The sequence below is a fragment of the Monodelphis domestica genome, chromosome 6 (assembly GCF_027887165.1).
Source record: "Monodelphis domestica isolate mMonDom1 chromosome 6, mMonDom1.pri, whole genome shotgun sequence".
Lineage (NCBI taxonomy): Eukaryota > Metazoa > Chordata > Mammalia > Didelphimorphia > Didelphidae > Monodelphis > Monodelphis domestica.
In genome coordinates this window covers 137,350,186-137,363,229 of record NC_077232.1, presented here as the reverse complement: position 1 = coordinate 137,363,229, position 13,044 = coordinate 137,350,186, and the positions used below count along the sequence as shown (strand labels likewise).

Sequence of the window (13,044 nt, the reverse complement as noted above, 5' to 3'; positions counted from 1 at the left end):
TCCCTTGCCCATTTATCAATTGGAGAATGGCTTGATTTTTTGTACAATTGATTTAGCTCTTTATAAATATGAGTAATTAAACCTTTGTCAGAGGTTTCTATGAAGATTTTTTCCCAATTTGTTGTTTCCCTTCTGATTTTAGTTACATTGGTTTTGTTTGTACAAAAGCTTTTTAGTTTGATGTAGTCAAAATTATTTATTTTACATTTTGTGATTCTTTCTATGTCTTGCTTGGTTTTAAAGCCTTTCCCCTCCCAAAGGTCTGACATGTATACTATTCTGTGTTTACCCAATTTACTTATGGTTTCCTTCTTTATGTTTAAGTCACTCACCCATTTTGAATTTATCTTGGTGTAGGGTGTGAGGTGTTGATCTATTCCTAGTCTCTCCCACACTGTCTTCCAATTTTCCCAGCAGTTTTTATCGAATAGTGGATTTTTGTCCCAAAAGCTGGGATCTTTGGATTTATCGTATACTGTCTTGCTGAGGTCGCTTTCCCCCAGTCTATTCCACTGATCTTCCTTACTGTTTCTTAGCCAGTACCAAATTGTTTTGATGACTGCTGCTTTGTAATATAGTTTTAGGTCAGGGACTGCAAGGCCCCCATCATATGTGTTTTTTTTTTTTCATTATTTCCCTGGATATCCTTGATCTTTTGTTCTTCCAAATGAACTTTGTTATGGTTTTTTCTAATTAGGTGAAGAAGTATTTTGGTAGTTCAATGGGTATGGCACTAAATAGATAAATAAGTTTGGGTAGGATGGTCATTTTTATTATATTGGCTCGTTCTATCCATGAGCAGTTAATGTTTTTCCATTTGCTCAAGCCTAGTTTTAGTTGTGTGGCGAGTGTTTTGTAGTTGTGTTCATATAGTTCCTGTGTTTGTCTTGGGAGGTAGATTCCTAGGTATTTTATTTTGTCTAAGGTGATTTTGAATGGGATTTCTCTTTCTAGTTCTTGCTGCTGAGCTGAGTTGGAGATATATAGAAAAGCTGATGATTTATGTGGGTTTATTTTGTATCCTGCAACTTTGCTAAACTTGTTGATTATTTCAATTAGCTTTTTGGTTGAATCTCTAGGATTCTTTAAGTAGACCATCATGTCATCTGCAAAGAGTGATAACTTGGTCTCCTCCTTGCCTATTTTGATGCCTTCAATTCCTTAATCTTCTCTAATTGCTACTGCTAGTGTTTCTAGTACAATGTCAAATAGTAGAGGTGATAATGGGCATCCTTGTTTCACTCCTGATCTTATTGGGAATACATCTAGTTTATCCCCATTGCAGATGATATTAGCTGATGGTTTTAGATATATACTGTTTATTATTTTTAGGAATGACCCTTCTATTCCTATGCTTTCTAGTGTTTTTAATAGGAATGGGTGTTGTATTTTATTGAAGGCTTTTTCTGCATCTATTGAGATAATCATGTGGTTCTTGCTAGTTTGCTTGTTGATGTGGTCAATTATGTGGATGGTTTTCCTAATGTTGAACCAGCCCTGCATCCCTGGTATGAATCCTACTTGATCATGGTGAATGATCCTTCTGATCACTTGCTGGAGTCTTTTTGCTAGTATCCTATTTAAGATTTTTGCATCTATATTCATTCGGGAGATTGGTCTATAGTTTTCTTTCTCTGTTTTTGACCTGCCTGGTTTTGGAATCAGTACCATGTTTGTGTCGTAAAAGGAGTTTGGTAGAACTCCCTCTTTGCTTATTATGTCAAATAGTTTGTATAGTATTGGGATTAACTGTTCTCTGAATGTTTGATAGAATTCACAGGTGAATCCATCAGGCCCTGGGGATTTTTTCTTAGGAAGTTCTTTGATGGCTTGTTGGATTTCATTTTCTGATATGGGATTATTTAAGAATTCTATTTCCTCCTCTTCTGTTAGTCTAGGCAGTTTGTATTTTTGTATATATTCATCCATTTCTCCTAAATTGGTGTATTTATTGCCATATAATTGGGCAAAGTAATTTCTAATGATTGCCTTAATTTCCTCTTCATCGGAGGTGCTGTCCCCCTTTTCATCTTTAATGCTGTTAATTTGCTTTTCTTCCTTTTTTTAATTGGATTGACCAGTACTTTGTCTATTTTCTTTGTTTTTTCAAAGTACCAGCTTCTTGTCTCATTTATTAAATCAATAGTCCTATCACTTTCGATTTTATTAATTTCTCCCTTAATTTTTAGGATTTCTAGTTTGGTTTTCTGCTGGGGGGTTTTAATTTGATCGCTTTTGAGTTTTTTCATTTGCATTTCCAATTGACTGATCTCTGCTCTCCCTTGTTTGTTAATATAAGCATTCAGGAATACGAATTTACCTCTGATTACTGCTTTGGCTGCATCCCAAAAGGTTTGAAAGGATGTCTCGCCATTGTCATTTTCCTCGATGAAATTATTAATTGTTTCTATGATTTCTTCTTTAACTAAATGGTTTTGGAGTATCATATTGTTTAATTTCCAATTCGTTTTAGATTTGGTTTTCCATGTATCATTACTAATCATTATTTTTATTGCCTTGTGATCTGAGAAGGCTGCATTCATTATTTCTGCTTTTCTGCATTTGTGTGCTATGTTTCTGTGACCTAATGTATGGTCAATTTTTGTGAATGTGCCATGTGGTGCTGAGAAGAAGGTGTATTCCTTTTTATCCCTATTTATTTTTCTCCATATGTCTATTAATTCTAATTTTTCTAAGATTTCATTCACTTCTTTTACCTCTTTCTTATTTATTTTTTGATTTGATTTATCTAAATTTGATAATGGTTGGTTTAAGTCTCCCACTAGTATGGTTTTATTGTCTATTTCTTCCTTCAGTTCTCCTAGTTTCTCCATTAGAAATTTGGGTGCTATATTATTTGGTGCATACATGTTGATTAATGATATTTCCTCATTGTCTAGAGTCCCTTTTAACAAAATGTAATTACCTTCCCTATCCCTTTTGATCAGGTCTATTTTTGCTTTGGCTTTATCAGATATCATGATCACCACTCCTGCCTTCTTTCTATCAGTTGAGGCCCAGAAGGTCTTACTCCATCCTTTAATTCTGACCTTGTGAATATCTACCCACCTCATGTGTGTTTCTTGAAGACAACATATGGTAGGGTTTTGGATTCTAATCCATTTTGCTATTCGTCTACATTTTATGGGTGAGTTCATCCCATTCACGTTCAAAGTTATGATTGTCATTTGTGGACTCCCTGGCATTTTGATTGCCTTCCCTAATTCTAACCTTTTCTTCTTCGGCTCTACCTTTTAGTCCAGTGATTTACTTTGAATCAGTCCCCCTTGTCCCCTCCCTTGATGTTTCCCTTTTTAATCCCTCCCTTTTTGTTCTCCCTCTCCCCCTCCCCCCCTTGGTTTTCCCTTCTCCCTACCCTTGTTGGGTAAGATAGAATTCAAGATCCCAATGGATCTAGATGTTTTTCCCTCTTAGAGTTGATTTCCCTGAGATTAAGGTTTAAGTAAAAAAAAAAACCCCTCTCTTTCTCTCCTTCTTATAGGAGTTTTCTTCCCCTCCCCTTCCCATGTGAATCTTTGTGTGAAAACGATTATTCTATTTGGTCTTTCTTTACCCCCTATTTATACATTACATTTTCCCCACATATTAGTATACATAGATTGATATAAATGTAGTCCTTATAGAAGAGAGTTTGAGTAAAAGAAGAAGATAACATTTTTCCCCTTTCCTTAATATTTACCTTTTCAGGTATTCCTTGCTCTTTGATTTTCGGTATCAAACTTTCCACAGAGCTCTGGTCTTTTCTTTGCAAAAAGTTGGAAGTCTTCTATTTTGTTGAATGCCCATACTTTCCCTTGGAAGTATATAGTCAGTTTTGCTGGGTAGCTGATTCTTGGTTGGAGACCCAGCTCTCTTGCCTTTCTGAAGATCATGTTCCATGCCTTACGATCATTCAGAGTAGAACTTGCAAGGTCTTGGGTGACCCTGATTGGCATTCCTTTATATCTAAATTGTCTTTTTCTGGCTTCCTGTAGGATTTTTTCTTTTGTTTGATAGCTTTGGAATTTGGCAATTACATTCCTGGGAGTTGTCTTTTGGGGGTTTAGTGTAGAAGGTGTTCTGTGAGCTCTGTCAGTGGCTGTATTGCCCCCTTGTTCTAGAATCTCTGGGCAATTTTCTTTGATTATATCTTGTATCACCATGTCCAGTTTGGTGTTTATTTCTGGCTTTTCTGGGAGTCCAATTATTCTTAAATTATCCCTTCTCCCCCTATTTTCCAGATCTTTCACCTTGTCGGTGAGATATTTTATGTTCTCTTCTAATTTCTTGGTATTTTGGCTTTGCTTTATTGATTCTTGCTCTTTTACACGATCGTTGTCTTCCAGCTGCCTGATTCTGGCCTTTAAAGCCTGGTTTTCTCTTACAGTTTGGTCAAACTGGTTTTGTAGATGCGTGAATTTCTTTTGCATTATTTCCAACTTTTCCTCCCAGAAGGCTTCCATCTTTTTGGTCATTTCTGATTCAAATTCTTCATAGGTTTGTGGAGAGTTTCCATTTCCTTTGGAAGGTTTTGGAGCATTTTCTTTTATATTATCTTCTGTCTGCTCTGTATTTTGTATTTTGGCTCCATAGAATGTGTCCAAAGTCGCCCCTTTCTTCTTATTTTTCTTGGTATTTTGGGGCTTCTGTGCTTCTGTGGAGTTTGCCATCTCTGAATGTGGAGGATTAGCTTTTCTTATCTCTGTCTGGTGTTCAGAGGCTTTAGTCCTGGGCAGATTGTCCGTTCTATGAGCTTTCCCTGGGTTAAACTGAATATGCCTTAAGGCAGTGACTTTCACTGGAACTGGAATGGAAGGGTCGGACCAGGAGGCCACACTCTCCCCTGGCTCTCTGGGTCGGGTTGCTTTCGGGAAGATGCCTTCAGAATAGCTGGCCATGAGGCTGTTTCGTTCGCCTGCAGGGGGGGATGGGCTGCAGCTTCCCGGAGCTCCGAGTACAGTGACTTTCACTGAGACTTGGATAGCAGGATCCAGCCCGTGAGGCTGTCTTGCCCGCCCTGAGGGTTGCTGTTGTTTTTTCAGACGACCCTGCTCTCTGCGGGGGGGCGGGGGGGGAGTTCCGAGGGCAGTGACTTTCACTGGGACTCAGATAGAAGGCCCTGAGGGTTGCTGTTGTTTCAGACGACCCTGCTCTCTGAGCGGGGTGGGGCTGCGGCTTCCTGGAGCCCTGGACTCTGTGCTCCTATCCCTTAGGTCCAAGTGATCTCAGGTTCTGGCTTTTGAGGGGGGCCGTACCTTTTGATCCAGGTCCAGGTCCAGGAGGAGGATTCCCAGGGTCTATGCTGTTGATTGTTTTGAATTTCGGCGCCTTAGGAGCTTATAGTTTGAGATCGGTCGGGAAGGGTTCTCCGGAGATCTGAACTTTAGCTTTCTCTAAGCCGCCATCTTGACCGGAAGTCTCCATTATACTTTTTACCCAGAATTTAGAATTGGAAAATTGAGATTTTGAAGGGAACAAGGACAATGTCATGACTCCTGAGATTTTTTCTTGCCCAAAATTAGATTTTTTTTCAATAATGGGAAAAAATAGTTCTCCAGTATCTGAGAGCTAGAAGTTGTTAGATGATTTTCATTTTCTAATTGGAAATCTCCATAAACCAGAACAAGATTTGGGAGATATACCTGCTTTTTTGAGACCTCTAACATAAAATAACCAGTATGATATTGGCAGAGAATTTATTATCTTTTTTCAGTAATTACCATGTACAATTAACAAGTGGTATTGAAGGGGATAAGGACTGGAAATGTGAGAGCACCGGTAAAAATCTCCTAGATAAGAAAACATCCTCTACTCAAATTCTAGCTATGCTTTTTTTTTGCCCCCAAATTTGACTTTTATTAAAAGTTGAAATATCAAAATTATTCTTAAAATACTTAAAAATACTTTCCCCAAAATGTTACATTCCTCTTTTTCCAACTATGGCCCCCACAGATGAAAGAGTCTGAGCAGAGAAGACCAGTTGACACATATCACACATGGGGATATACCCATATGAGGTAACAACTTGGATCTTGAAATCATGCTATACTGTCTACAGTATTCATGGCTTCTGCTCATGTTCTAACATCTGGATGATAGGACCATGGACCTAGAGAGGAATGGACCTTAGCAGTCAAAGGCTGTATATTATAATCATTATTAATGTTATAGCATGGCAGCCTAGTAAAAAGGCTAGAATGTTGGGCTAGGAGTCAGGAAAACACAAGTTCAAGTCTGTAAAAAAATGGATGTTCCTGAGGTAAAAATAAAGGTTCTCTCCACTGATTTTTGATGGTATATCAGTGGAGTCATCAGAGTGCTTCTGGAGAAGGATCTGTATATGAGAGGGAGAGCTAAGGCTTGAATGGACTAGCTTCTGCCCTCTTTTCACCTCTCCTAAGAGAGAGGCAGTTGTCAGTTACTACACAAGGTATACTGTGGTTTCCTGAGGAAAAGGATAGTGAAGAGTTGAAGACAGGTCACCCCTATCAACTAAACCCAAAGATGGCCTCAGTTCCTCTGGCACAGAGAGGCTTTGGAGACAAGTCCCTATGGAGGCTTTGCCTCAGTGGGGGAGGGTCCTGATGACTCTCTGTTGATCTTGAATCATGTACCTTTTCAGATATAATCAAGAGGCTTGGCAAATCTGACTGGTGTTGTAAGATTTAATGAAGGATCTATAGGTAGATTGGGTAATGGAAAGTGGGTTTGGTTGCTCTAATGTTTTTCCCACATGGTCTCTCACCTGAGCAGCTGTGTTATCATGGACTCAGGTTTCTCCATCCTGTTCCACCAACTAAACAATCCCACTATTATTTTATATATCTATTTGGCCCAAAGAAACTATTACTATAAAGAGATTGGTGCAAGAAGGCAAGAAGGGACAAGGGAGTTGGGTTCTCTCCTCCATGAGTCCATAGCCCTCCTTCCTCAGTTGAGAGGTGGTTGGAGGTATCAGACAGAAGATAGGTTTGTGGAAGAACTTGAATGCAGGAACAGGATATTCTCTGGTGGCTCTTGTTGAAATCCTCACCCAGGAACAGGTCTTGCCAGGTCAAGGACTCACCTCAAAAAGCCAAGAATTCCCTGTACATATTTCTCAGGTCATTTTCCTTTCCCAGAATCCTTTGCTCTTCAACCAATACTTTCTATCCCTCAGCCCTGATGCCAAGGTTCCAAAAATATTCTCTCATGCACCTATCATTACAAGTCTTACCTGCTGATTCTCTGTGTGATTCTTGGCAAGACACTTTTAAATGTCTCCAGGTTCCCTATTAAACTACTGAAGGTGATGGATTTGTATCTGTGATTGGTGGAAAGGAGTCCCTATAATAGGAGTTGCCTACTCTGAAAAAATCAGAGATGGAGTGATAAAATATACACAAATGCCACTCCTTTGACTTTATTTCTACAGTCCAACAGGGGGCAAGTTCAGCAGTCAAGAAGAAAACCACTGCCACCCCTCCCACCAGAGGAAGAAAATGGGGAGAAGATCCAAGTTATGGCCCTTTATGACTTCCTTCCTAGAGAACCCTGTAATTTAGCATTGAAGAAATCAGAAGAGTACCTGATACTAGAGAAGTACAATCTTCACTGGTGGAAGGCAAGAGACCGAAGAGGGTAAGATAAGTGGCTTGTTTCAAGCCTGCCTATTCTTTTGTCCTCTAAAAAATGATGATACAGAGGCAAGACCCTGTTTATTGTTTTAGTTTCTCCCCTCTGATTGTCAGGGAAGTGTCTAGTCTAGGAATTCTAATTTTCTATAGCAACTCAAAAATAATATACTCATCACCTTTCTCATCTCTTAAAACTGTTTGGATGAGGGTGTGTTTGACTGTTGTAATCATGGCATCTTCTGCCTGTGGATGTACTTAGAAGATTTCAAGTCATCTAACCTGGAACAGCTTGAAGAGTGTACCAAGTCATAACAAAGCAAATGGGTGTAGCTCTGAAACGGAGTTAGCTATCTAAGCCCTTGTACCCCAGAGCAGCCCCAGGAACCCTCGTTTTCAGATCTCTTACAGGCTTGTTTTGTTGCAGTAGCATTACCAGAGAGATATATAGGTAGGCCTGCCAGCCAGTTTTATCCAAAATTGTGGAGTAAGTGAAGTTTTTCCTTATTATAAAATCCTTATATCATAGACATCCAGAGCCTTAACAAATGCTTGTTAATTGACTGATTTTCCTAAAATCAGGATTTCAAGCTGGAAGGGAACTTGGAGATCATCTAATTGACTCCTGTCCTTTTTACATATGGTAAAACTGAAGATTGGGAAGGGTTAGTCATTTGCCCAACATTATATTGATAAAGAACAAGAGAAGGAATTAAATTCCAGATTTTCTGGCTCCAAATTCATTACTATTTCCATACCAGTTTGTATGGATTCTGGAAAAACTGAGAGCAGTTAGTTGACTCAGTGAATACTTCGAGTCAGAGACACCTCAGGCACTTGATACCTGTGTGACTTTGAGCAAGCCACTTAACCTTTTCCTTATCTGTAAAATTGAAACAACAATCATACCTATCACGTAGAGTTGTTGTGAGAACTAAATGAGAAAAAAACTTTGTAATAATAATATTGCTTTGCAACAATGACATCAATAATAATATAATTATAAAGATATTTGTGTACCTCTCTAAATTTTTCAAAGTGCTTTACAATTATCATCTCATTTTATCTATATAATGGTCTAGGAGGTAGGTGTTATTATAATCCCTATGCAGATGAGGAAACTGAGGCAAACAGAAGTTAAGTGCTTTGCTCATGATCACAAAGCTAGAGTCTAAGACAAAATCTAAACTTAGGTCTTCCTGATTCCAAACCTATCATTCCATCTAAGTGCTTCAAACCTTGAAGTGATGTAGATGGATGGATGGATGGATGGGTGGGTGGGTGGATAGATAGATAGATAGATAGATAGATAGATAGATAGATAGACCTATAAATGAACTAAGGGTAACCTCATATTCATGAGAAGGTGTTAAAATGTAACTGTCAAATTGCCATATAAATATGAGAGGCAGCATGGTGGGAGTATAAATGTATTGAAATGGAATCAAGAGAGTCTAGATTTAAATCTCAGCTCAGGAATTTACTACCTATGTGCTCTGGGATAAGATATTTTCTCTCTTGGGGTCTCAGTTTTCTTATACATATGGGGAAAAATAAATTATACTACATAACTAAACTACTCTAAGGTCTCTTCCAAATCCAAATTAGGTGATTATTTTGTGAATATTTTAATAATTTTGTTAATCATTATAAATGCAAATACATATAAACATTACCTTTTGTTTTAGGAATGAAGGATTAATCCCTAGCAATTATGTGACAGAATACAAGCTAACCAACTTGGAAATATATGAGTAAGTGTTCCCTCAAAGTACAATTTGTTATCTGTTCATAAAACCTGAATGAAGTTCATTAGTTTTAAATAGAATTGTTTGGGGTTTTGTTTTTGAGAAAGGAAGTAACACCTTGAATAATTTTAGTTAAAAAGAGAATTCTTTATCAGAGATCATCCCCAAAGTTCAATTAGAAATATGACTTTGTTTTTGTTTTTGTATGAGCCAATGTATGAGACAGTGACACTTTTGCTATCAAAGAGATGCAGTTTTAAAAAATTTTAAAAATTAAAAAAAAATCCTTATCTTAATTTGCCATTTGTCCTCACATTAAAATTTACCACAAATATGGAATTTAAGGATTTGCTAACTTTAAAGTGCTATGCAAATGGCAATTATTATTATCTTCCTTTTTTTTTTTAAACCCTTACCTTCCGTCTTGGAGTCAATACTGTGTATTGGCTCCAAGGCAGAAGAGTGGTAAGGGCTAGGCAATGGGGTCAAGTGACTTGCCCAGGGTCACACAGCTAGGAAGTGTCTGAGGCCAGATTTGAACCTAGGACCTCCCGTCTCTAGGGCTGGCTCTCAATCCACTGAGCCACCCAGCTGCCCCCTTATTATCTTCCTTTTAACTATTGAAATAATGAAAAGAATAAAAAATTTTTTTGCAAAGTACATAAAAAAATTGACCTTGGAACATTTGAGTAAGTGGCAAATTGGACAATGTTTAGTTCCCAATGGAAAATGTACTCTTTTAGGCCAAAGCAAGACTTATTTCTGTAGCATGAAAGAATTAAGCAAATCCATAAGTCAGAGTCCTTATTATTTATCTTCTTTTAATTATTTACCTGTCTCAAAACTTTTTATAGAGAAAGTGGCCTTATAAGCCATCTAATAGAGAGATTCTTACTATTTTTTTTGTGTGCTATGTATCCTTTAGCAAGCTTATGAACTCCTTCTCAGAATGAGGCTGTTAAATGCCTAAAATAAATTATATAAGATAACAAAGGAAACCAATTATAGATATATAGTTGTCAAAATATTTTTTAAAAATCAAGTTCACAGACACCACATTAAGAATCCCTGAGGGGGCAGCTGGGTAGCTCAGTGGATTGAGAACCAAGCCTAGAGACGGGTGGTCCTAGGTTCAAATCTGGCCTCAGACACTTCCTAGCTGTGTGACCCTGGGCAAGTCACTTGACCCCCATTGCCTAGCCCTTACCACTCTTCTGCCTTGGAGCCAATACCCAGTATTGACTCCAAGACAGAAGGTAGGGGTTTAAAAAAAAAAAGAATTTCTGATTCTAGTCTAGCCTTCTTATTTTGCCAGGAGGCATATGTATAGAATTTTGGTAGGTATGAGATACTTAAAAGTCTTTAATGAAACTATCAAGTACCATAAAAATGTGTGAGAGGCTGTCATGGCGTCCTTAGAATTAACAAGATTGTTCACGATAATGTTAAGGGAAATAGTACTGAAAGACTTCAGAAAACAGATAGCAGGGGCAGCTAGGAGGCCCAGTATATTGAGAGCCAGGCCTAGAGAGGTAGGTTTTTGTCCCAAATCTGTCCTCAGACACTTCCTAGCAGTGTGACTCTGAGCAAGTCACTTAACCCCCATTGCCTAGCCCTTACTGCTCTTCTGTCTTAGAACCAATACACAGTATGGAAAGAAAGAAAGAAAGAAAGAAAGAAAGAAAGAAAGAAAGAAAGAAAGAAAGAAAGAAAGAAAGAAAGAAAGAAAGAAAGAAAGAAAGAAAGAAAGAAAGAAAGAAAGAAAGAAAGAAAGAAAGAAAGAAAGAAAGAAAGAAAGACAGGGAGGGAGGGAGGAAGGAAGGAAGGAAGGAAGGAAGGAAGGAAGGAAGGAAGGAAGGAAGGAAGGAAGGAAGGAAGGAAGGAAGGAAGGAAGGAAGGAAGAAACAAACAAGAGAAAGCAGATGGCAAAGAATGTTTTCTGATTCTTATCTAAAATGTTAATGGAATGTAAGTGTGGAATGAAGCATATAGTTTCTGACATGATCAATGTGTTGATTTGTTTAGTTTAATTAGTTTTTATAAGTGAGAGTTCTTTGTAGTCATTAGGAAATGGAAATTCCCAACTGGGGGGAGACAGACAGCAAGACAGATAGACACAGACACAGACAGAAGGACAGAGAAAAAAGAGAGAATCTACAAAATATTTAAACTAAAGATATCTGAGTTTGAATTCTACTTACTAGTTTTATGACCCTGTGCAAATCACTTAGTCTCTCTGATTCTTCATAGTCTCATCCATAAAAGGAAGATCATTTTAGTACCTACATCACATGATTTTTGTGAGGATCAAATGAAGTAATAAGGCTACTATTTGGCACAGTGAACAGAGTTCTGGACTTAGACTCAGGAATTATTGTTATTTAGTCATGTCTGACTCTAATCCTGTGGATCATAGCTTGCCATTACTGTCTATGGGGTTTTCCTGGCAAAGATACTGGTGGTTTGCCATTTTCTTCTCCAGTGGATTAAGAGGCAAATAGAGGTTAAGTGATTTGTCCAAGGTTATATAGCTAATGCATATCTGAGGCTGGATTTGAACTTAGGTCTTCTTGACTCCATCCCCAGTTCTCCATTCACTGATCCATCTAGCTGCCATGAATACCTAAATTGGAATCTGGCTTCAGACACTTTCTAGCTGTGTGACTCTGGGGATTCAGTAACTCAATCTATCAGTAAACATTTCTTAAGCATTTACTATGGGCCAGGTACTTTCGTAAATATTCCTATTTACCTCAGTTTCCTCCTAGATAAAATGGGGACAATAATAGCATCATGTGGGCAATATAATAGCAACCAATGATAGGATTGCTGTTGTGAGGGTTAAATAAGATCATATTTGTAAAGGACTTTGCAAACCTTAAAGTGCTATATAAATAAGTGAACTATGATTACTCCCTGCTCTGGAATTGAGCTTAGGTCACTAGATCTAGTAGACTTTGGCATAGCCACCCTCTGGAAAAGATGCATACTATATGATCCTAAGTAATAATTTAATCCACTAACTTTGAATTTGGTTGTTAGGTGTAAAAAGTAAATGTATAATCTCTAATAATAAAAATATTACATTTTATGAGGTTTATTAAAGATCATTAGAAATCAAGGAATAAAGAGGTTACAAAATAAAAACCACGTGCCCATGGCTGATTAGCCCACTTAAAATCCCCGAGCTTAGTTAACCCCCATAATTGCTGCATCATGGCAAAGGAAGAGAGTGAGCAGAAGGCGTTACTGCCAGTTAAATACCAATAATGTGATCTCACCAATGTGGAGACTCAGGAGAGATTATAGGGAATTCTGAGAAATACCAAAGACTTCTGAGAAATGAAGTCTGGGGTTCAAAAGCTCCATTTATACATTCCCCCCTGAAACCTGTGAAAGATTAGTCTCTCCAGTGGGTCTTATAAACATACCAGCTATGAAATTACAATAATTTGAGGATAAAAGGAAAAGAGAACAAAATTAACAATTGCTAGGTATATTGACAAAAAGCCAGTTAGGGGGCAGTCCCCTTTGGCATAAGGGTATGCATACAAAACAAATGCATTCAACCCCTCACAGTTCAGATCACCACAACCCAAAGTTCACTCTGGATCTTCTGGTGCAGCATGTTGTCTGTGCAAGCATCTTCATGGTATCTTTTCCAAACAGTTCACTTTCTGGAT

The 13,044-nt window shown here is 38.0% G+C and overlaps 1 protein-coding gene across 1 annotated transcript in view; it reads left to right on the top strand.

Moving 5' to 3' along the window:
• Positions 1 to 13,044, top strand: part of TXK (TXK tyrosine kinase) — an 81,551-nt gene that overhangs the window by 23,249 nt on the left and 45,258 nt on the right. Inside the window, exons 4-5 of the mRNA XM_001372143.5 lie at positions 7,415 to 7,620; positions 9,302 to 9,367. Coding sequence (XP_001372180.3) covers positions 7,415 to 7,620; positions 9,302 to 9,367 — 272 coding nt within the window. The remainder of the gene's footprint in view (positions 1 to 7,414; positions 7,621 to 9,301; positions 9,368 to 13,044) is intronic.